The sequence below is a fragment of the Vulpes lagopus genome, chromosome 8 (genome assembly GCF_018345385.1).
Source record: "Vulpes lagopus strain Blue_001 chromosome 8, ASM1834538v1, whole genome shotgun sequence".
Taxonomy (NCBI): Eukaryota; Metazoa; Chordata; class Mammalia; order Carnivora; family Canidae; genus Vulpes; species Vulpes lagopus.
Genome location: NC_054831.1, coordinates 87,025,485 through 87,048,647, shown reverse-complemented (window position 1 = coordinate 87,048,647; position 23,163 = coordinate 87,025,485). Strand labels below are relative to the sequence as shown.

The window sequence follows — 23,163 nt, the reverse complement described above, 5'->3', positions numbered from 1 at the left end:
GTGACCTGATAAGGCTCATGTTTTTTAAAACCTCAGTCTGCCTGCCATCTGGGGAATAGATTTTATCTCACCAAGCTCACTAAGGTTCTGTCTGGGTGGTCATGACTACAGTGAGTAAAAAACTTTCTGCCTGTGAAAACAGAAGGAAAAAAAATATGATCCAGCAGAATGTCTCTCCATCAGGTGACAGCTTACAATTTTCAACAACCACAGTCACTGAAGATAAAGTCATTCAGCACCTTAGAGAAGCATTCTGTGATGACAATCTACATTTACTTCCACCCTCCACTATCCACCACTGTCAATCTTATTTTATGCCCATCATGGCAATTTATCTTAAAGTATCCTGTTTGTTTAATTCGTCTGCCCTCTAAAATGTAAATTGCACAAGAGTCAGACCTTTGCCTTGTTCAGAGCTATGCCCCCAGTACCTACAACAATGTCCTAGTACATAGACAGTGTCTATGAAACATTTGTTCGCTGAACTAATGAAGTCAAGACCTATCCGTACTTCTACTCAAAAGAAACAAAATCCTGGATTCTTTTCTAGGGCAACTGGCTTCTCCTGAGTTGTTAGGACTAAAATGACTTCAGAAATTCAGCAAACTTAAGGAAAGAGAAGAGTTCTCTTGTCCTGGATCCCATAACCCAGCTTAGATATGTTCTCAGGATGTTCATGCTATTGTTTTCCTCAGAACTGGCCAAGTGTTCAAGTCTGCTGAAAGGCACCAATGATGGAGTGAGGTGGGGGCAACAAAACTACTAGAGAAGGGAACACAGGGCTAATTCACAACCAAAGAAAGAGCTCACTGACCTCCACTTCACATCAACATTTTTTTTTAAGATTTTATTTATTCATAAGAGACACAGAGAGAGAGGCAGAGACCTAGGCAGAGGGAAAAGCAGGTTCTCTGCAAGGAGCGCAAAACAGGACTTGATCCCAAGGCCCGGGATCACGATCTGAGCCAAAGGCAGACATTCAACCACTGGGCCACCCAGGTGCCCTCAATCAATATTTATATAAAAGATAACTTTTTGTTCAGTACTGCAAGAGATATTTATGTCAGAATCAAGGAAGAACTCGCTATTAGAAGTCAGGTGCCTGCTTAAGAAACTGATGATGTGCACCTCTGGGTGGTGAGGCTGGGGTTGGGACAGGCGGGGTCCCCCATGGGATGTATCACTTTCATAATGGCCTGTGACAAGTCAGCATCCCTGACAAGTATGAAGACGCTATGGAATGTTCTGACTGACATGTTTAAAACCAAGATATCTTAATTAAGGTCAATATAAAACTGGACAGAGTACAAGACTCAGTCTAATTTCTAGAGATAATTGCTAATATAATTCACCTAATAGTGAGAAAGTCAGAGACCCTATGCAGAGACAGCACACAGACAATTTAAAATTTCTGTATGGGTCCTATCTTAGAAGAGGTGAAGATAATTAGTCATTAGAGTAGCTGGCTGCTGTGATTTTGATTCACTCTGTCTCATTTAACCCTATGATGCTCTCAAGTGAGCGCCAACATTCCCATTTTATAAATGAGGAAACAAGATTTAAGGGACTAGGCTCAGATTCCATTATCACCAGTATAGCACTAGTTCGAGTAAAAAGGGCTGGTAATAGACTAATGTTCCAATCCCAGCTACAACACTTCTTAGTTGTCTAAGTGCATTTCGCTTTCCTTGCCTTACGTTCTGGTCTATAAATGCGGATAGCAGTACATACCTCATGAGATTGTTGTGGAGGTTCAATGAAATCAAGTTTGTAATACATGTAACAAAAGGGTCTGACACACAATGAGCAGTTAAATGGTGATGGATATACTATTACTATTATTGTGGTTTAAATAGACTTAACATCATGCTTTCAATATATAAGACTCTTCATTCTGTGGTTCTGCTCCACCAGCAGGAGAAAGAGAGGAGCAAGGAGAGAGATGGGAGCTGCACTTTAAACATATGGAAAGAAACATAAGAGCTGCCTATGTAAATATATCTTACAGAGATAATTATGGCTTGTCCATAAGGACAACAATTACAAACTCATCAATAATCATGAAAACAAAAAAGAGAAACACCTAATGGTCCAAAAGTAAGTCACTGGTTCAGCAGTCTTGACACAGCATCCCTGGAATATTACGTAGCCACAAAAAACCTTAGGAAACAGTTAATGACATGGAAAGATAATCATGACCTACTGAATAGAACAGATTATAAAACCAAAACGAGTATCTCTAATCAACACTATTGGTGTAATTTGCATTTTCTTCTTTTACTTGTCTGTAATTTCTAAATTTTCATTAGAGAGCATGTATTAACCTACATAATCCATAAAAAGAAGTTTGACCTTGGACTGCCTTTTTTTTTTTTTTTTTTTTAATGACTAGCCTATCTGACCAGAAACACTAGGGAATATATGCCTCAGAAGAAGGTAGAGGAACACCCTCATATTTTGCTGTTAATGGCTTTGTGAACTAAGGAGTTGGCAGCTCAATGAAGGGAGATGTAATAAGCCATGTTAATGTTATCTAGGTCTCGCTGTAATTTGTCCGAAATATATTATCCAGGAGATTCTAGATAGAATACCTGCAAAGACTCATATCTCACACCCAGTTCTCTGACCTATTCCAAATAGGTTTCTAGGTCCCTAATTGACAGTATAAATACATCATTATATCTGGAGCTGTTCAACTAACCCAAATAACATGTTCTCATTCAGTGTCCCAAACTTATCTTCTTGAAATATAGATCACTGACCTACTTTGTTAAAGACAATTTTAATGCACCCTCTACCACAATGATAAAAACGGGAAGTTGAGGCTTCTATCAGGTCCCATTAGAGGAGCAGAAAATAGGCACCCAAATGCTCCCTGTTAACCCGGCTAACCAGTGAGCAGGACGTTCTGTACCCACCCTGCTCTGAGCTTATCCTTTTATGTCTGAAGTCTGAAACCTAACACAGGACGTGTAACAGGAAAGGGGACCCCAGACAATGTTTTTTTTACAAAATGGGATCACTTTCAGGCCACACTTCTTCCTGGTTCTACAGATTCACAATCACCTTAAATTTAGTGGTCTCTTAAACTGTAATCTCAAAACTCCATAAATCATTTTCAGGTCATTCTCATTTACAGAAGGCTTTGTTTTTCCCAAAATCAAAAGATGGGAGATCAACCACCTCCTTGGCCCATTGTCAAGGCCACTGTGAGGTGGAGGAAGGGGAGACAGTGAAAGAATGACAGGGAGAAAGTAAAGAGAAATGAAAAGGAAGCAAATGAAAGAGAAAACAGAGATGGTGGAGAACAAGTTACCTACATTTGGGCTGAGATTTCTTAGAATACAAGGTCTTAAGAATTAAGAAGGACTTTCATGTTAAAACCTTCAACACCTCAAACCACCACCATTTCAGTACTTTAAAAACTCATATATCAATAGCTCTAAAAACAAATAAAGCTGGTAAAGGCATAAACCCTCCAAATCAGAATATTATTGGAAATTTTTTCCTCCATAGGAACAAAAGTTCCTCTCTTAACAACGCACCTACCTACTACTGGATATTAGGTTCTTTCCTCCCACTCTCACCAGCAAAGTGCTCTCACCAAAGCAAGATCAGAATGGGGGGGAGGGGGAACGGGGGACGACAACACGACAGACACACACACACACACACACACACAACATGGTAATAGAAGTCCTAAACCAGAGACCTTACACACACTCATGAATGAGAGTGAATTAACCCTGCTGCACTAGCACATATATCTAAAGGAAGATAGAAACTGAGTGCCAGATCCAAACATCCTGGCATTGAAATCGCAGCATTCCTGGGATCTGCAAACTGTCTGGATACACCAAAGGAAAAGGATATGTAGCTTAATAAGATCAAGAAACAAAGCTGACAGGACAGTACCACACTTTAAAACCCTAAGGAAGTAGCTGCCTAGGGCTAAGGGGATGGGAAGGATGCAGGATGATGGCTAAGAAGTACAGGGTTGCTTGGGGGGGGGGGGGGGGGAATGATGAAATGTTCTAAAATTAATTGTGGAGATGGGTGAAAAATTCTGTGAATATACTAGAAGCCATGAACTATACACTGTAAATTGTGTGGCATGTGAATTACATCTCAACAAAGCTGCTTTAAAAAATCCTAAGAAAGGACCTCCAAGGTCTCCACCCATGCATTGCCTAACCCCATGCTGGCACATTTGGGGAGCTCAGTAATGACTGCTTGAGGTGTCACATTAAGAGACATGACTCATCCCTCTCCCGCTTAACATTTCACAAGTTTCTCATTTCAGATAACCATCAAAAAACATTTCATTCTTCTTTCTTAAAGAGACTCAGTTCTCCAGACTGAAGGGGATGGGGAAGATTAAATCCCAACATTTTGAACCCAGATTTGTGAAAACAAGCCAATTTTAAGTTATCTTCAGCTGGTGATCATCTTCATGCTTGAACTCTGTGCTGCTACAAGAACAAAAACCCAAAGCCCTGTTGTTGTCTTTTCATTGCAGTATAGTGTGAAGTTATGCTGGCCAGAAGAGGTGGGGGAGATGAAAAGCGAGCCAAAGTCATATCCCAAACGGCACTAAGGCCAAAAGCTCTCGGTTCCACTCCAATTTTCTATGCAATGGAACAGAGCTTCCCTCCTGAGGAACTGATTACAAGCAAGCTGGCTATGTAAAGAGGAAACTGGATTTCTTTCCAAAGAGAGAACCATCTCGTTGCTCCTAACGGAGCTGGCAACATGGTAGCTTGCTGACCTTGCATGCTGAGCGCAAGGCAGCTTCGGTCAGAGGGCCGGGAGACCTCAGCAGGCAAAGCTGTTGGTAGCTTCCAAGGCCTGGCCAGTAGGCCAGAGGCAGCAGGGACAAGGCAAGGCTGTAGGTACAGAGGCATCTATTCCCAGTGCCTGCCAGGCCTCAATATTGCCCACAGCAGGAGTTACGAGGCTGGTGATCTGCTGGATAAGCAGTCCAGGGAAGGTATGTCAGACATCTCAATGCACTAGTCTGATACAAATGCAAGGAAGCCTTGCCTGTGGGAAAGCAGCCCACAGGATTTCTTAAGAAGCAAACAACAGGGGGAGAGCAGCACTAAGCTCCTCCCAGTGACATCCAGGGGTCTCATCAGCAGTGGCTCTGGTGTGCTGCCACCCTGATACTGCCGAGAACCAGCTAAGATCGGAACAGAGATAAGGAGGAAGCTGTTGCCAGAAATGAATTGCCTTAAGGCACCTTCAAGACAGGAGGGGAGAGATCAACTCTCTGGGTTTGCACCTCACCTCCCCAGCCCCCTGCAGAGCCCTCAAACCAGTCTCCCTCCTAATCTGCCCCAGACACTGAGTTCCCTGGAGCTGTGCAACAGCTCAGTCAGCTCATTAGCTTCCTGAATGTTTTTAAAGGAGAAAATTTGCAACATAATTACAAGCTCTGACCCCAAATGACTTTAACCCTAACAAGAGCACCCAAGACTCACTGTGGGAAAAAATGTTTGCCCTGTGGTTGCTCCTGAGCATAAGGTTTCCTTTCAGGAGCTTCCCCCACCCCCCAATGCTACAGAAGGGTCCAGGCTCACAGGCCAAGCTCATGGAACAACTAGATCCCAGGCACAGACCCCCTCCATGCAAATCACCAGGGGGCCTTGCAAAGAATGCAGATTTCCAGACCTCACCCTAGAACACACATATCAGAATGGGAATCCTCAGTTAAGGGAATTCTTACACAAATTCATGTCTAAGAACAACCATGTTAGAACAAGGACAATCTATAGAAATGTCAATAATGGCACATTCCAATTACAGGGCACTTACCATGTGCCAGCTTACTCTGCTAAACACAATACCTACAATTATCTCACTTAGTCCTCAAAATATCATAAGGTGGATATTTATCACTGTTGCACTTACTCTGCAGTTTCACTTCCAATGTCAGATCCAAAGGACTCTGGGCAAGCCCTCACCCAAAGGGGTGGGCCAAAATCAAGCACCTTGTCATCAGAGCAAAAATCTCTCCAACCCTCCCTCTACCCACATGTTCTGCTGAATGTTGCTATTCCCCCTGATTTTGGCCTCCACTCTTTCACCCACTCCAAGCCAGTGGTTCTCCACCTTCACTGCACATTAGAATCACCTGGGAAGCTTTGGAAATTCCCCCATGCTCGGGGCACCTGGGTGGTTCTGTCAGTTAAGCATCAGAATCTTGGTTTCAACTCAGGTCGTGATCTAGGGTCACAAGATGGAGCCCCACATGGAACTCAGTGGGAAGTCTGCTTTAAGATTCTCTCCCCTTCCATCTACCCCCACTTGCTCTCTCCCTCTATTATTCCCCATGCTCATATTTGCAACCCAGACAAAGTATATCAGAATCTCCTGGGATGAGTCCCAACTCCTCAGATGATTTCAATGGGCAGCTAAGGCTGAGAACCATTGCCTAGGCTTCTAATAGCACCTGGAGAGATCCAAAGCTATACCAGGAACCCACCATCTCTTTCCAGAGTGTAAGACCTATGCTTCCCACTGCCTAGTAGGTGCCTCCACCTACATAATTCCATAGGAACAACTCAGCAAGGACAAACCTTACTTAGCCCTGTATCCTGTATCATACACACTTTTGGTACAGAGTTCAACCATGCTCCCCCAAGACCTAAGACAGAAACAAAATGCCCTGGCCTCCTCCCTCCTCGGTCTGCTGTTGACTACATGTTCTCTTCGCCCATACCAACATGTCTCCTCAGAAAAATGCCATGGAATCTTGCTTTCTCCCCTATAATCTATCAGCGTTTGTTTGAATATTCAAATAATGATTCCATTGAGTGAACCAGATTTTCAGGAAAGTGTCCTCCCTGTCACTTGCTTTGTATATTCCCTGGCACGCTCCCCCAACACCTGTACCTAGTCTGAGAAGCACAGCTTCACCTCCCCTCCCCTTTTTGCAGGCACCATGACCAGATGGTAACCATTTTCTCAGACATTTCTGCCTTGGGATAGCACTAAGCATATTAAAGCTCAAGTCACTGGTAAAATACAGGAGTATTTTAAGGTAGACAATGATAAATAATCTTCAATCTAATGATTATGATTTAATGGCTATGTGAACATATTTCAGAAGAAAATATGGTAAACTACATCAAACCTGTAATTTCAGAATGCTGTAGAGTTCCTTTTTGAAATGAATGTACTTTTTAAGAAGTAGAGTTTTACAAAGTAAATAAACAGTAGTAAAGGTGGGGCAAAACTAATAGAGGTGGTTTTAAATGATTTATCATTAGGAACACTGCCTCCTTGGACTTGATAAGCTTTCCCCTGACTCTCCCGGAGTTCTCTATTATGTCCTCCAGGATCCTTTTTCAACTTCTAATTGTGCTCTGAACCGTCTGTGCTTCCCCTGCCTCCTCTCAAGATGAGCACCTAGAAGACAGTGACTGTGCCCACCCTTTCCCAGAAACCTTCCATCTCAACATGAGCTATCACAGGCAGTGAAATAAAGGCCACATGAAACAGGTGGCATGATCCTATTCTAGCACTTCACAGAAAAGTGCTAAGCTTGGTGGGAGAGGCAGCCCTAGGAGAGAGGTCAGAAAAAACTCCCTGGTCCCTCACCATTCCCCAGAAATTCCATTGCCTGGAGAAGCTTTGCTGATAGACGAGATGTGCCTACTGGTCTAAAGTCATGATCTCTAGTCACTAAAGTAGGAGACTACTCTCCTTTAACACCTGCCAAACTGGTGATGTAAGAAAATAAAAATTCAGCGGCATCCTCACTAGTAATGCAAACAATTTCTCTGAGTCCTACATTCAAGAGATTCCTAGTACAGCTAGGTTTCATTTTAGGGAAAGATTTTGTTGTGGCTCTTAATCCCAGAACCAACACTATGTACAGACTGGGGAGTAAGAAATGGAGAAAACTCTAAGGACTGTTTAATTATAGAGGCTACTTATAACCAACTAGTGAGTTTTCTTCCTATACTACAATCATGATATATAAAATTCACTTCACTCAGAACTTTCCAGAAACACTCCTATAGCATATTTATCAAAATAAAAACTGCATATATCCTTTGGCCCAGCAGTTCCATTTCTAGTATTCGTCCTACACATCTACTCACTCATGTACCCACGACAGGTAGCAAGATGTTCTGGTTAACAGTAAAAGATTGGAAATCACATAAACGTCTATTATTATGGGACTGGTTAAATGAACCATGTCATATCCATTCAATGGAGTACAGTGTAATGCTAAAAATGAGTAGCTGTGTATGTACCAATGTACAATAAGATCTAAAATACATTAAAACCATGCAATAAGCAAATCTATGCAAAACAGTGCATATGGCATGCTACCGAAAAACATATAAATATGTATTTACTGGTGTATCCATAAATTCTATCTGAAAAATTCACAAGAAATGGTAAAATGTTGTCTCCAGTACAAGACCTTGGGATCAGGAGGCAAGAGGAATTGGGAGAAACACATTCCTTTTTGCCCCATTTTGAACTGTGTACCATGTAAAAGTATTACCTACTTAAATAAATCTTTTTAAAAGAAATATAGGTATGAGGGGCATCTGGGTGGCTCAGTCGGTTAAGCATGTGCCTTGGGCTCAGGTCATGATCTCAGAGTCCTGGAATCAAACCTCACAACAGGCTTCCTGCTCAGCAGGGAGTCTGCTTCACCCTCTGCCACACGCCACCCCCTCCCCGACTCCACCTCTCCCGGCTTGTGTTCTCTACTCCCTCTCTCAAATAAATTTTTTAAAATCTTAAAATAAAATATATATATAAAATCTTAAAAATATATATATATATTCATAAATATATATGAATTAAAGTAAAAATGCCGTTCTAATCTTATTTTATTTGCTCAACTAATAATCATTTTCTACACCTGACCCACAGGTGCAATAACGAGATACCCAGTAAGGACTCTGTTAAGGTTTCAGTTCTATGGGCTTGACAGGGTCCATGACACAAATTGCCTCAAGCTCATTCAATCTGCCTGGAAATCCACTGAAAGTCTCACAGGAGGAACCAGTTCATAGATTCAAAGTGTTCAAATTAGCCTAGAGTAAAAATGTAAAAGCACATCTGATAGCAAGATCAGATGAGCTTTGAAATCTACCTGTAACGTCTTTACAAACCATGTAAAATGGGGTTTATTTTGGCTTTGCTTTTGCGGCAGCAGCAGGAGTCAAAGTGCAGCTACTGGCTTGGCCCAGAGAAGCCAGCTGGTTAACAAGGTTTGGTCCAGAATTCCCAAGCCCCTAAAACCTTTGTCCATCTGGCAAAGAAAACGCACACAGACAGAGAGACCACTCTAACCTCAGGAATCTCCTCTTTCTAAATATAGTAGGCAACTGCCCAGCCTCCAAGCTCACCCTCTGAAGCATTCTGTGCCTTCCAACCAAGGTGAAATGAGCCAGATGTAAACAAGCCGTGACAGCTTCTGGCCCACACTGCCAAGCTGTTTTCCTCAATATTTCCTCTATTTCTCCACTCTGGGTGTATAAAGAAATGTGTAAATCCCAGTGACTCAATTTTGTAAACATTCCTCTGACCACTAATGCAGTTTTTCTCACCCTAGCAAATGTATTTCCCTCTTGGTCCCTGATATTTAAGCTTGGACTAGCCTATTAGATATGGATGAAGCTCTATCCTATCTCCTATTGTATCCCTAAGAACCTAGAGCTCAGAAAACATACTGGACAGGTCCCAAGCTAATTAGGACACAGCCAATTAATTGTAATCTGTCTCTCTTTTTCAATCCCTCTCTCTCTCCCTCACTCACACACACGATTTTTTTTCTCATGCCCTGGTTCTTTTAGAATCCATGTCAGTGCCTAAAAGAAAGGCCTGTTCTATTAAGGATGCTTCCAATTTAAGCAAAAAATGAAGCTTCAGAAACATAATCAAACACACTTGAAGGATCACAAGACAAATATAAACTGGCCATTTGGATGCAAAAGACCTAAACAATAGATGTCAAAGAGCTTGTAAAACTTGGAGGCTACTCTAGGAGCTGCAGGACATGGAAAGAACAGAGCAGGGCTCCATATTTGTTAAATGAAAATCTTCCTTTGACAGCAAAAAATATATCATTTGAAACACGCTGAGTTATAATTTTAAAAATTAAAACTAAAGTCCGTCAGAAATTTAAATATAGCAAAGCCATTTTGTTAGCTTCATATTGGAATCCCTCCTATGGCTAGCTTTGTAAAATGCAATGGCCTTGGGAGGATAGCAATGTCACACCTTCATGATTTCCTTTCCCCAAGAGCTCAGTGGTGATTCCTCCCTGGCCATTCTCATTTCATCAATTCATGGGGTTTGTGATCATTAGCTTAAACCGACCAGAATTAGGAAGCCCAGCCTGGGGCCTCTGTCCAAAAGGATGCTGCCAGCCTTACAAAAGCAGAAACCTGAAATTCAGCCTCCTAAGAATCATCGCCATAAGCCCTGGGATCCTATAACTGAGCAGTCATATGCATCTGAGATTAAAGTAAGTGGAAGCAAAAAATCGCCAAATGAGGACAAATGGAGTAAATATCCTGGGTGCTGTTCATTTAATTATTAAAAGTTTTATGGGACATAGTAAGGGGGGAAATCCAAGACATAAAACACTGCCCAACAAAAAGATCTAAACAGAAATTTCAGCAAAGAAAATGCTTCCATGGTCAATAAGCACATGAATATATGCTCAAATCATTAGTCAACAGGGAAATGAAAATTAAAACTAGGATTAACCACTTCACACCTACTAAAATGGCTGCAATAGAAATGACAGACAATAACAAGTACTGGTGATACACATGTAGAGAAATTTGAACCCTTGTACAAAGCTGATGGGAATTTAAAAGAATGTTTCTGCTATGGAAAAGTTTGGCAGGTTTTTAAAAAATTAAACCTAAGTTTACCATACAACCTAGCAATTCTACTCCCACATAAGAAATAAGAAATGAGGGATCCCTGGGTGGCGCAGTGGTTTGGCGCTTGCCTTTGGCCCAGGGCGCGATCCTGGAGACCCGGGATCGAATCCCACATCAGGCTCCCGGTGCATGGAGCCTGTTTCTCCCTCTGCCTATGTCTCTGCCTCTCTCTCTGTCTCTCTGTGACTATCATAAATAAATAAAAATTTAAAAAAAAAAAAAAAAGAAATAAGAAATGAAAACATACGTCCAAACAAAGACACGTACACAAATCTTCATTACAGCTTTGTTCATAAAAGCCAAAAATGAAAACCCAAATGTCCATCAAACAGTGAATGGATAAAGTATGATTTACAAAATGGAATACTCTTCAACAATAAAAATGAACAAACCACTGACACATGCTACAACATGGATCAATTATAAACATTATACTAACAGAAAGAAGCCAGATGCCCAAGACCACATATAGTATCAGTCCATTCAGCATAAATTTTCATAGAAGACAAAACTACAGTTATAGGAAAAAGTAGAATAATGGTTGTCTGAGGCTTGTGGTAAAAATAGTGACAGAAGTGTCACTTTTTGGGGTGACAGAAATGTTTTAAAACTGGAATGGGGTGATAGTTGCATAATTCTGTAAACTAACTACCATGAATGAATTATACACTTAAAACTGGTGAATTTTCTAATTCAATAAAGCTTTTATAACAAAATTCATCCAAAACATGCTGACCTGAAACAAATGGATATTTTATTTATTTTTTTTTTTTTTAAAGAATTTTTATTTATTTATGATAGTCACAGAGAGAGAGAGAGAGGCAGAGACACAGGCAGAGGGAGAAGCAGGCTCCATGCACCGGAAGCCCGATGTGGGATTCGATCCCGGGTCTCCAGGATCGCGCCCTGGGCCAAAGGCAAGCGCCGAACCACTGCGCCACCCAGGGATCCCCCAAATGGATATTTTAAAAGGAATGACCATAGGGGCATGTGGGTGGTATAGTCAGTTAAGCATCTGACTCTTGGTTTCAGCTCAGGTCGTGATCTCAAGGTCATGAGATCAAGCTCCCCTTCGACTCCGCACTCAACATAGAGTCTGCTTGAGAGTCTCTCTCCCTCTCTCTGCCCCTCCTGTTTGTGCTTGCTCGCTCACTTGCTCTCTAAAATAAATAACCATAAACATAATGTTCATGAGAAGCACTCATGATAAAGTGATAGGCCAATTCCAACTTTCAGTGATCATTCTGTGGGGGGGGAAAAAATGAAGAGGAGAAAAAAAGCTTTTTATGGTTTTAAAGGAGAAAGAATAGTCCTTCCTAATGATAGCTGTTGGTAATCAAAGCCCAACAAATAAGATATTCAACCATAAAAAGGAATGAAATTCTGGCACATGCTACAACATGGATGAAGACATTATGTTAAATAAAACAAACCAGTCACAAAAGGACAATTATTCTATTACTCCACTAACATGAAGTACTCAGAGTAGTTGAGGTTACCAGGTACTTGAGGGAGGGGAGAATGAGGGTTATCATTTAATCGGTATAGAGTTTAAGTTAGAGATAATGAAAAAGTTCTGGAAAGCAACAGCACTGCTGGTTACACAACACTGTGAATGTACTGAATACCAAGGAAGTGTACACCTACAAAAGGTTAAATTCTGTGAATTCTGTGTTATGTGTATTTCACCAAAAAAAGCAAAAACAACAACAACAAAAAACTCAACAATAAGGAAACTCAAACAACCCAATTTAAAAATGGGGCAAAAGACCTGAACAGACACCTCATCAAAGATGATACACAGCTGGCAAATATACATATGAGAAGATGCTCCCCATCAAGTTTTTAGGGAACCACAAATTTAAAAAACAATGAGATACCACTACACACCTGTTATAATGGCTAAATCCAAAACACTGACACCTAATTCTGGTGAGGATATAGAGCAACAGGAACTCTCATCTTTTGTTCCTGGGAAGGCAAAATGGTACAACACTTTAGAAGACAGTTTAGCAGTTTCTTCTTTTTTTCTAAGATTTTATTTATTTGAGAGAGAGCACATGACACAGCAAGAGAGAGCATGAACGGAGGTGAGGGGCAAAGGGAGAGAGAGAAGCCAACTCCCTCCCAAGCAGAGAACCCTACGCAAGGGACTGGGGATGCCAGGATCAATCCCAGGACCCTGAGATCATGACCCAACCTGAAGGCAGACTTTTAATGACTGTGCCACCCTGGTACCCCAGTCCAGCAGTTTCTTACAAAACTAAACATATCTTATCATATGATCCACCAGTTGTGCTCCCTGGTATTTACTCAAATGAGTTGAAAACCTAAGTCCACACATACACCTACAAACAAATGTATCCGCTTTATTCATAACAGCCCAAATTCAGAAGCAACCAAGATGCCCTTCAATAAATAAATGGATACATTCATATGGTACATCCAGACAAAGGAATATTTGTCAGTAATAAAAAGAAATGACCAGTCAAGCTACAAGAAGACATGAAGGAATCTTGAATGCATATTGCTAAATGAAAGAAGCCAATCTGAAAAGGCTAACCACCCTATGATTCCTAGCACAGTATATGACATTTTGGAAAAGGCAAAACTGGGGAAACAGTAAAAAGCACAGTAGTTGCCAAGAGTAGGGGCACAGAAATGAGTAAGTGGAACATAGGGGTTTTTTAGGGCAGTGGAACAATTCTGTACAATACTACAATGGCCGATACACATTATTAAGCATTCATCAAAACCCAGAGTGAACCCTAATGTAAGCTATGGACTTTAGGTAACAACATTGTATCACTATTGCAACCAATGCACCACACTAATGCAAAGCATCCATAATAGGAAAAATAGAGAAGAATAGGTGTGTAGGGCTATACTCTCTATACTTTCCACTCAATTGTTCTGTAAACCTAAAACTGCACTAAAAATAGTCTATTAATATAGACTATTAATTTAAGAACCTTAAACCTCTGTCAGTAAATTGAGAACTATAGATTAGATGTAATTGATTCAACCCTAGAACAGAATGGATTAAAGTAGAGGAACTTTTTTTTTTTTTGTATATGTGCTGCTGAAGTGAGCATGAGGACCTTTTTTTTTTTTTTTTTTTTTTTTTTGCAAACACACGAGGGTTTATTTGCAAGCTCGAGCGTGGGTCCAAGTATACCCGACACAGCGGAGCAGGGACTTGGACCCCGAGGTGGGTTTCAGCTTAGTTTTTATAGGCTGGTCTAGGGGATCTTCAGAAGGGGTGGAGGAATTTCTCAAGTTCTGTTTACAAGGAACTTTTTTTAAAGTCAATGTTATATAGGGGATCCCTGGGTGGCTCCATGGTTTAGCGCTGCCTTCAGCCCAGGGCCTGATCCTGGGGACCCAGGATGGAGTCCCACATCGGGCTCCCTGCACAGAGCCTGCTTCTCCCTCTGCCTGTGTCTCTGCCTCTCTCGCTCTCTCTCATGAATAAGTAAATAAAATCTTTAAAAAAATAAAGTCAATGTTATATAAAAACTACAATATCTTATTTGGATATTATTTACTATTATTTATATTTGTATGAGTAATACTCCAAATGTCAGTATCACAAATTACCACCATTTACAAATGATTAGGAAATGTCTTTTTTTCCTCTTTTATCTGTAAGTGCTAATAATGCAAAGCAAAGAAACTGGGAAAACCTTTTTTGTTACCCAATTCCATACCCATTTGCCCTATATTAGGATTTTGTAAGTAATATCATTACTCCTAAACAAAGCTGGCTGACAATGAACATCCTTTGGGAGGCCATTTGAATGAAGGGCTCATCTTACTAATGCAAAAAGCCTATGCCAAATTCTAAGAACTATAAAAGTGTGACATGATTTCAAGCATGCAACTCTTACATAAAATAATAAATTCAAAAAATAAAAAAAAATAAAGCATGCAACTCTTGATGTTGATTTTTTTCTTCTTTTATTTATTTATTTATTTATTTATTTACTCGTTTTATTGAGCAAAGAGGATAAGTCATTTATCTCAGCAGATCAGACCGGGGAATAGGTTTCTGGCCTTCTTGTTTGATATTTTATTACCCAGCTAAAAAAGAATCACTTCCAGTTTTAAAATAAATAAGTCATGGAAAGTAATGTACAGCATATTGATGATAGTTAATAATAACGTAGTATACGTTTAAAATTTGCTGAGAGTAGCTCTTAAAAGTTCTCACCACAAGAAAAAAAAAATTCTAACTGTATGGGGTCACATGTTAACTAGATGTATGGTGGTGATCTCTTACAACATATACAAATACAGAATCACCAGAAACTAATATAAAGTTATATGTCAATTATACCTCAACTTAAATTTTTTAATTAAAAAAAGAAAGCAATGCTATAAAAGTACACATATTTTAAATTTTTTTTAAATCACTGATAATCACTCAGCACTTCCCAAAGAAAAACTCTATTGTTATAAAAGGCAAGAGATAGTCAGACACCCTCATTTTTTTGTTCTTTAATCCTATGATGGAGAGAAACACAAAACTCCAAAGTACAATACAAAACACTAGCTATTCTTTGCCACCCAGGTCTCAACTTCTGAAAAACCACTAGAATAATATTTTCACTTAATCTAGCACCTGCTGCATGCTTCTCCTTTTTAGGGCTTAGATCTATGAAGAATTTGCATCTTCAGTACCACTATGATTACTGAAAGTAAAAAAGGGTCATGTTCAAGAGAAAGCCCTCAAGTCTATTGCCAGGTTCAAAACCTACACAACTTCTTAGCTTTGGACCTTAGAAAAGTTATCCAACTCTAAAACACAGAAAAATAAGAGTATTCATCTCACAGGACAGCAGTAAGGACTAATGAGACAATGTAGACACTTAGCATAGGGCCAGATACTTGGTAAGTGCTCAATAACCAAAAGCACATCATCTCCAAAAAGTCTCATGAATACTACAGGCTCAACTACAGAAATATAAATACACTGACCTCATTTTTTTTTTGGGGGGGGGGGGGAGGGTCACCCAACAGGATAAAATGCCAGAGTAAGGGCTTTATGGGATATCACACAACTTGCCCAACTTGACTGAAAGGTCAGAGAGGAAAGGGGCTAGATTCTTAGTTTTATCTCAGTCTCCTCTGTATCCATCCACAGTACCATGAACTAAAACTAATCTACTCCCCACTCATGGGTTTGAAACACAAAATACCCGGGTTTCTCCTAGCTCCAGGACATGGTTCCATCTTTGGGATCTCACCCCTACATAAACCCCCCTGAAGAGCAGCTTATAGATTCAAAGTTCCCCCACCTGAAATTCCAATGAAAAACTCTGTACCTAAAGTTGGTCACCACCACCCAGGAGGAAACTATTAAAATTGTACCTGTGATGTTCGGAATAGGCAAATTTATTGCCTGAAAATACATCAGTGATTGACAAGGGCTGGGGACAGAGGCAGGCAGGAGCTGGGAGAAAATGGAGAATGATTGATGCCCAATGGGAATCAGATTTCTTTTGGGGTGATGGAAATGTTCTAAGATTGATTGTAGGGATGACTGTACAATTCTGTGAATGTACTAAAAACCTCTGAATTGGATTCTCTAAGTGGGTGAACTATATGGTAGGGTGAATTATACCTTTAAAAAGTTGATATTTTTTAAATTTTGAATTTTTGCCCCACCTTAGACTATCAGAATAAGGGTATTCATTCTATCTGAGAAAGCAGAAGCCAAATTTACAGCAACAAGTCCAAAAGCCAACTCTCAAGATGGAAAGAAACAGTTCCTGAAAACCCATACCACCCCTCAAAACCAACGGCCTAATTCACTTTCATTTCTATGAAACCACATTTGGTTTGTCACTGGGTCCATGAGACCAGCCATAAAGTCCATTCCTGCGAGGCAGGAGAGTCAAGAGGCACCCAGCCTAGCCACTGAGGGGGCATGTTAATCTAGCAAGAAGACTGAAAATTCAAGTTACCAAAACGTTATTTGGAACAGAAAGTATGTTGGGAAACTTACTCTTTTTTTTTTTTTAACTTGTGGAACTTTTTTTGGCATAACATTATACAAATAGGATTACCAGGATTCTTCCCACCAGAGGTTAACACATACACAACTGTGTAAATTATGAAGAAGGCGGGATCCCTGGGTGGCGCAGCGGTTTGGCGCCTGCCTTTGGCCTAGGGCGCGATCCTGGAGACCCGGGATCGAATCCCACGTCGGGCTCCCGGTGCATGGAGCCTGCTTCTCCCTCTGCCTATGTCTCTGCTCCTCTCTCTCTCACTGTGTGCCTATCATAAATAAATAAAAATTAAAAAAAAAAAAAAGAATTATGAAGAAGGCATAAGCCTAACTCCCTGCACCCAAACCAAAAACTATACCTCTGCTCTTACTTTTGCTCTGAGTCTTGACAACCTTGAAAGCTGGCAGATGATTATAGCTACCAACAAGTGAGTAGTGCTATGCCCCAGGCTCCAAGCTAAGTGTTTTCTTTACAAGCACTGATTCATTTAGTCCTCACAACACTAGCAAGTCAGGGTGGCTACTACCTGGAGGGACTCAGGCTCAGTGACTTGTCCCAAGTCTACCAGTTAAGTGCTGGGTTTAAGATTCAAACCCAGGAAATGTTAAAACTTAATTCTACAAGTCTGAACTTCATCTCCAACTTCTATCATCTCTACAGAAAAACAGAAAGTCTTGAACACACAAAATCCTCCCAAATGAAACACTGAATCACCAGGGCAAGGAATGAGTTTTGGGCATATGACAGCCACAGAAAAGACTTGGGCGAATCAGGAAAGCGAAAACTGACAGCAACGTAGGTTGCAAATATTTTACCATTTATCTTCTATGTATCCAGACCAGAGGCTTGGGCTTCCAAGGCAAAACTTCATGGGGGGTTATTTGTTTATCAGATTCTCAAGGGGACTCAAGAGACAACTGACCTAGACAATAGTTTTGCTTCAAGTTTAAGTGCATAGGCTTTGGAATCAGATAGCTCTGGTTCAAATATACTTAACCACTTTGTTACTTTAAGCAGGTTACTGACCTCTCTGATTGATCTTCAGTTTCTTCAGGCATAAAATGAAAGTAATAGTAACAATGATCAAGCTGAACTTTGGTAATCCCAAAAGGCTAGTTTTACTGCCTCAGATTATCACACGAAGGAAATCTAAACCCAAAGGTCTATGAATACTAATTATAAAATAAAGCCATAAAATTTTATAGCTCAAAGAGACTGTAAATTATCTAAACCAGGGTATTTTACATAATTATGTATTTATTTCGTGTAATTAGTTTTAAAAACACTGGCTTTACATTTTCAGTAATGAAAAGGACAAAAAGAAGAAAAATAATACACAAATACTAAGACAGTAATACACACTGTAGCAAGCACCTAATGATAATGGAATGCCTGAAATCTGGGAGAGAGTGATCAACTCCACTCTTTCCACAGAAGAGGTCACACATGATCTACTCAGGTAATAGTAGCTGTCAGAGTATTGTTAATACATACAACTAGATATAAACAGATTAGAACATTTAGTTCCTTACTAATCTTTCCCTCAAGTTACAGGGCTGCTCCATTCCATTAGACAACTTAAATAATTCTTAAGCCCTATCACTGCATTATTTCCCCCCACCCAAGGAATTCTTAGGCCTATCCAAAAAAAAAAAAAAAATAGTAGCAGGCAAATAAATTCCCAGTCACACAAATGTACCCTACTCATACTCAAGACAGATATACAAATGCAGTTCCAAATTCTAGCAGGCTTGGTCCAGGGGGTCCACTCTGGGTAAGCAGGATGAGAGAGGATTAAGAGCTCTGTGTTAGCAGGAACTCCGACTCTGGCTCAGACCATGCAGGGGTGCAAGATTAGGTCCCACTGCTGGAGCTGTGTGGCTCTGGACTAGTGACTTCATCAAGCCTGTGTGTAAAATGAATAACATGAGATAATTCACCGGCAAGGAGTCAGTCTCTGTTGCCAAAGGGGCAACACAATAATCACTGCTACATCATCAGGACCCAGGGCAGCAGTACCTACACACAGCAGGCACTCCATATGTCTGCTGAATAAAGCAGAAGGCCAATTAAAGCCAGAATGAGACTGAATCAAAACTCGTGGGCCCAGTCTATGAGTGGGCTCCTAACTTTCTCCAAACCAGGGGTGGAGTGTTTCCTGAACAAAGATGGTCAGTGGGAAAGGAAGAGTTATTGGTAGGCTTCAGATCATCAGAGACCCTGCCTCTGAGGAACCTCATCACACCACAATTTTATGTTTATTTCACTCCAAAAGATTGGCAATTGCTGTCCCGGGGTTCCGTTATCTCCCCCTACATTTTTAGAAGCAACAGGATCACAAAATGACATCTCAGGCAATTGACTTCCAGAAATCCCCTTTCAAGAGGCCTGGGAACAATTTTCAGAGACAGCACTCCACTCAGCCAATGCAACCTGGCCTAGCTGAAAGGTAGCACCTATTAAGAAATCCATCCCACAGACGGGAAAGTAAAGTCAAAGACAGTTCCACTATCTTCCTTCATGTCATTCCTGACTCAAAAAACCAAAAGATGGACGGAGCTATTTTTAAAGGGGGGAGATTGAAAAAGCACCAGGATCGACCTCACGATCCAAGGAGCCCATCCCTAGAACACTTTCGTTTGGCCGGGAGAAACTCTCTGGCTCTGCAAAGGTCAAGGGAAAAATCATACACAGAATGCAAATCTCATTTCTCCCCTACCAAGAGGAAATAAGTAAAAAATGGGTTTTACAAAGGGCTCCGGAATCCTTAAGGACGAGTTTTAACTTCAGCTCTCCGAGTGAGGCCGGAGGACATTCCCTCAAAACCTTTGAGTTTTCAAGGATAAAGGGAGAGGCTTAAAAAAAAAAAAAAAAAAAAGGAGAGAGAGAGAGAGAGAGAGCGAGGGAGCGGGAGAGAGTCAGGATATGTTCGTTCTATTTTTAAACCCCCGCCCACAGCTTAGAGTAAAGGAACACTCTGATGCTGTCCTCCCACCCCTGTCACCTTCTGCTGAACACAAGAATCAGAACCTGCACGCGTTCCCCGCCCGGGGTCACTGGCTGCGAACGCTCCCCAGAAGCGCGAGCTCCCCAGCCGCGGCGCCCAGCCCTTTCCTGGCAGCGCCGGCGCCTTTCGGAGAACCCGGCGGCCCGGGCAGCCCGGCGCGCACAGAGCGGGGCGGTCCCCAGCCGCCCTCCGCGGAGGGGAGGAGGCGCCCCCCTGGCGGGGCACGTGCCGCTTCCCCGGCCGGGTACCCCGGGGTGAGCAAGCGTTCCCCCGAGGGAGCCGGAGCGGCGGGCGCGAGGGGGCTTCCCAACGGGGTGCGCGGCGCGCCAGGCACCGGCGTCGCACTCCCGGGACACCTGTGTGCCGCGCACACCCAGCCGCGGGGCCCCGGAGCGCCGCCCGCCCTCGGCCGCCGCCCGCCAGCCCCGAACGCCGACGGGGGGCTCGGGGGCGCCTGCCTCGTCGACTGCTGCTCTGCTCGCTCGCCCCCGCCCGGCCCCGGCGCGCCCGCCGGCAGCGTCCACGGCCGTCGCCCGGGACCCGGCCGCCCGACGGCCCTCCCGCCTCAGGGTCCCGTCCCCTCAGGGTCGCGTCAGGCTCGGGACACTCACTCTTGAGCGCGCTGATGAGCGACTTCCCGTCCTTGATGAGCTCCTTGATGAATTTGTTGGTCTTGTCCAGCTCCGCTTCGTGCGACTTGAGCGTCTCTCGGAAGTGCGGGCTGTCGAGGCAGCAGTCGCTGAATTCCAGCGCGGGGAGCCCCATCGCGCCCGCGTCGCCCAGCCGGGGGGCGCGCCTGCCCCAGCGCCCGGGAGGCCCGCAGCCCCGAGCACGCACGCGGCGGGACCCCGGCCGGGACCCCCGACGCCCGCCGGCTCCACAGGTGTGGCCCCGCCTCGCCCTCCGCGCGGTGTCCGCCGGCGCGCACGACTGCCGACCCGAGCGGGGTCCCGGCCGAGGGGCGGCTGCTCCGGCGGCGCGCCACGGAGAGGCTGGCGGGCAGGAAGCGCGGCGACCGACCCGCAGCGGCGCCGGGAAGCGAGCGAGCAGGCGGGCGAGCGCGGCGGCCGCCTCCCCGCCTCCTTCGCCCGATCGCTCGCCAGCAGCCTCGAGCGCCCTCTCACAGCAGCCTCGGCCGCCCCGCCGGCGTCCGGGCCGCTCGAACCTGCTAGCGATGACCTAATCCCAGGCGGGCCAATCAGCACGCCCGCCTCAGCCCGACCCCCCTGCCTCCCGGGGACACCCGGCCCTTCCGCGGCCTTGACCCAATCAGCGGGGGGCGGGGGCGGGGCCTGGGCCGGGGGGGCGGGCCCACGCCACCGCCTAGGGCCGCAACACAGGCTCCGCCCCCTCCCGCCCGCGCGGTGTTGCAGACCCGGTGCGGAAGGGGTGATCGCTGCGATGCGCCGACGCTTCCCACTCCCGATCTTGCGGACCTGCTGCGGCCGGGATCCGAACCCAAGGTGCTGCTTCTGCAGGTCTGGGAAGCGGAGGACCCTCAATGTGCCTAGCATGAAACGGGGCTGCAGTCCCCCCTGAACCCGCCCTGCAGGGCTGGGCAATCGAGCTTTCACTCGAAATGCAGCTCCCTAGCCCGGGAGAACCTCGAGCGCAGCGAACCACCATGTCCACCCTTTTCATCCGCTCCGTATTCCAGTCAAGCAGAAAATGTTTGTGTTTTTAAATTACCAGTTCTTCTTGCCCGCAATCTTCCCGCCCCCTCATGGCCACTCCTGCTCAAAACCCGCCCACGGCTGCCCCCCGGCCAAAGGCTCTAACATCCTTACGAGAATTTCAGCTGCCTGTTGTTTTCCTGTTGGGCATCTAGCACAATTTTACATAATTACCTCCTGCCTGTCGTCCTTTGATACCCTGTGAGCTTCACGAGGGCACAGACCGCTGCAGTTTTCTGGTGCGCTGCTGCATTCCTGCTACCTAGGCCAGTGGCTTGCATTTGGTAACAGATACTGAGAGCTTACCATGTGCTACATGTGCCATTCGTGCTCCGGTGACTGACAAATGTGGACTCAATTAAATCTTTCCCCACCTCCCACCCCCAGTGCGCTGCCCTGTCCTCCCTCTGTTCCACTACTGGAATTCATTCAGGCAGCTCACTTAACTGCACTGGTCAGGCTGGATCCCACAGTGTCTAGTGCTAAATTGGGAACTCCTAGAGCATAGGGACTGTCCCTGAATAAATTTTTGTGTGTCTAGGAGCTAGGAGCCTTTCAGTTAAGGGTTTTTTTTTTTTTTGGGGGCGGGGGGGGTTGTTTGTTTTTTTTTTTTTTTTTGGTTTGTTTTTTTTTTTTTTTAATAGATCTGCTATGTGCAGGCATTAAACTAGATGCTACCGATACTAAGATGAATAGCACAGAATGGACTTAATTGCTGCTAGTGGATGGGAGAGACAGGAGAAGAGCATTAGGGCTGCCTGGTGAGACAGGAGAAGGCCTGGGTGCTTAAAAACATGGGGAAAAGGTTGCCAACTCTGGGGCCAGAAGAGGCATCTACGTTGAGAAATCAATTGCCTGGTTTATTGAATACATAAATGAATGAGTGAGTATGATCTGTTTGCTGCTGTATCTACAAATTTAGACTTGAGAGCAGGCCCAAACAGCTGTGGGACAGATAATTAAAATCCTGAAAATAGTTGCTCCTCAGTTGCCAAGAATGAGAAAGATCTGCTTAATACCATATCTTGAGCACTTAAAAGGTAGGTTCTCTATTGACACATAACAAATCACACCAAAACTTAATAGTCTAAAACAACAATCTTTTTATATTCTCTCCTGGTCTCTGTGGAAGAGCTTAACTCGGTAGTTCCAGCTTAGGAGTCTCTCCTGTGTTCCAGTCAGACAGTGACAGGTGCTGGAGCAGGGGTGGTTAGCTGAGCATCTCCCTCTTCTTGGGTGGGCCCAAGGCTTCTCTGCTGTGTGCCCTACTTTGGGCTTCCTCCTTGCATGGCAGCTTCAGGACTCTACTGTGAATGCCCCATCTCACAAGGCAAAAGTTGCACCACCTTTTATGGCCTAACCTTAGAAGTCACAAATTTCTAGCTAATAAGTCACAATCCCACGCAGATGCAAAGAGAGGGGAATTAGACTGTACCTCTAGGTGGGGAAGTGACAAGAACGGGAGATACTGTTGCAGCCATGTCTGGAAAAAACTGTAAAAAAAACAGTGGGCCTAGCACATGATAATCAGTGTTAAATGA

At 43.5% G+C, this 23,163-nt stretch overlaps 1 protein-coding gene across 9 annotated transcripts in view; it reads right to left on the bottom strand.

The window, feature by feature from the left end:
* ARHGAP26 (Rho GTPase activating protein 26) overlaps positions 1 to 21,658 on the bottom strand; it is a 423,002-nt gene extending 401,344 nt beyond the window's left edge. For 5 of the 9 annotated variants that reach the window (XR_005989292.1, XR_005989291.1, XR_005989293.1 and 2 more), the window contains exon 1: positions 20,561 to 21,657. Coding sequence is in view for 6 of the 9 variants with exons in the window: in XM_041765128.1 (XP_041621062.1) it covers positions 20,561 to 20,714 (154 nt within the window). In the remaining 3 variants the exon portion in view is untranslated. Of the gene's footprint in view, positions 1 to 20,560 lie in introns of all 9 variants that reach the window. The other 4 variants (XM_041765130.1, XM_041765131.1, XM_041765135.1 and 1 more) reach the window with 3 other exon arrangements.
* Positions 21,659 to 23,163: the final 1,505 nt, after the last annotated feature.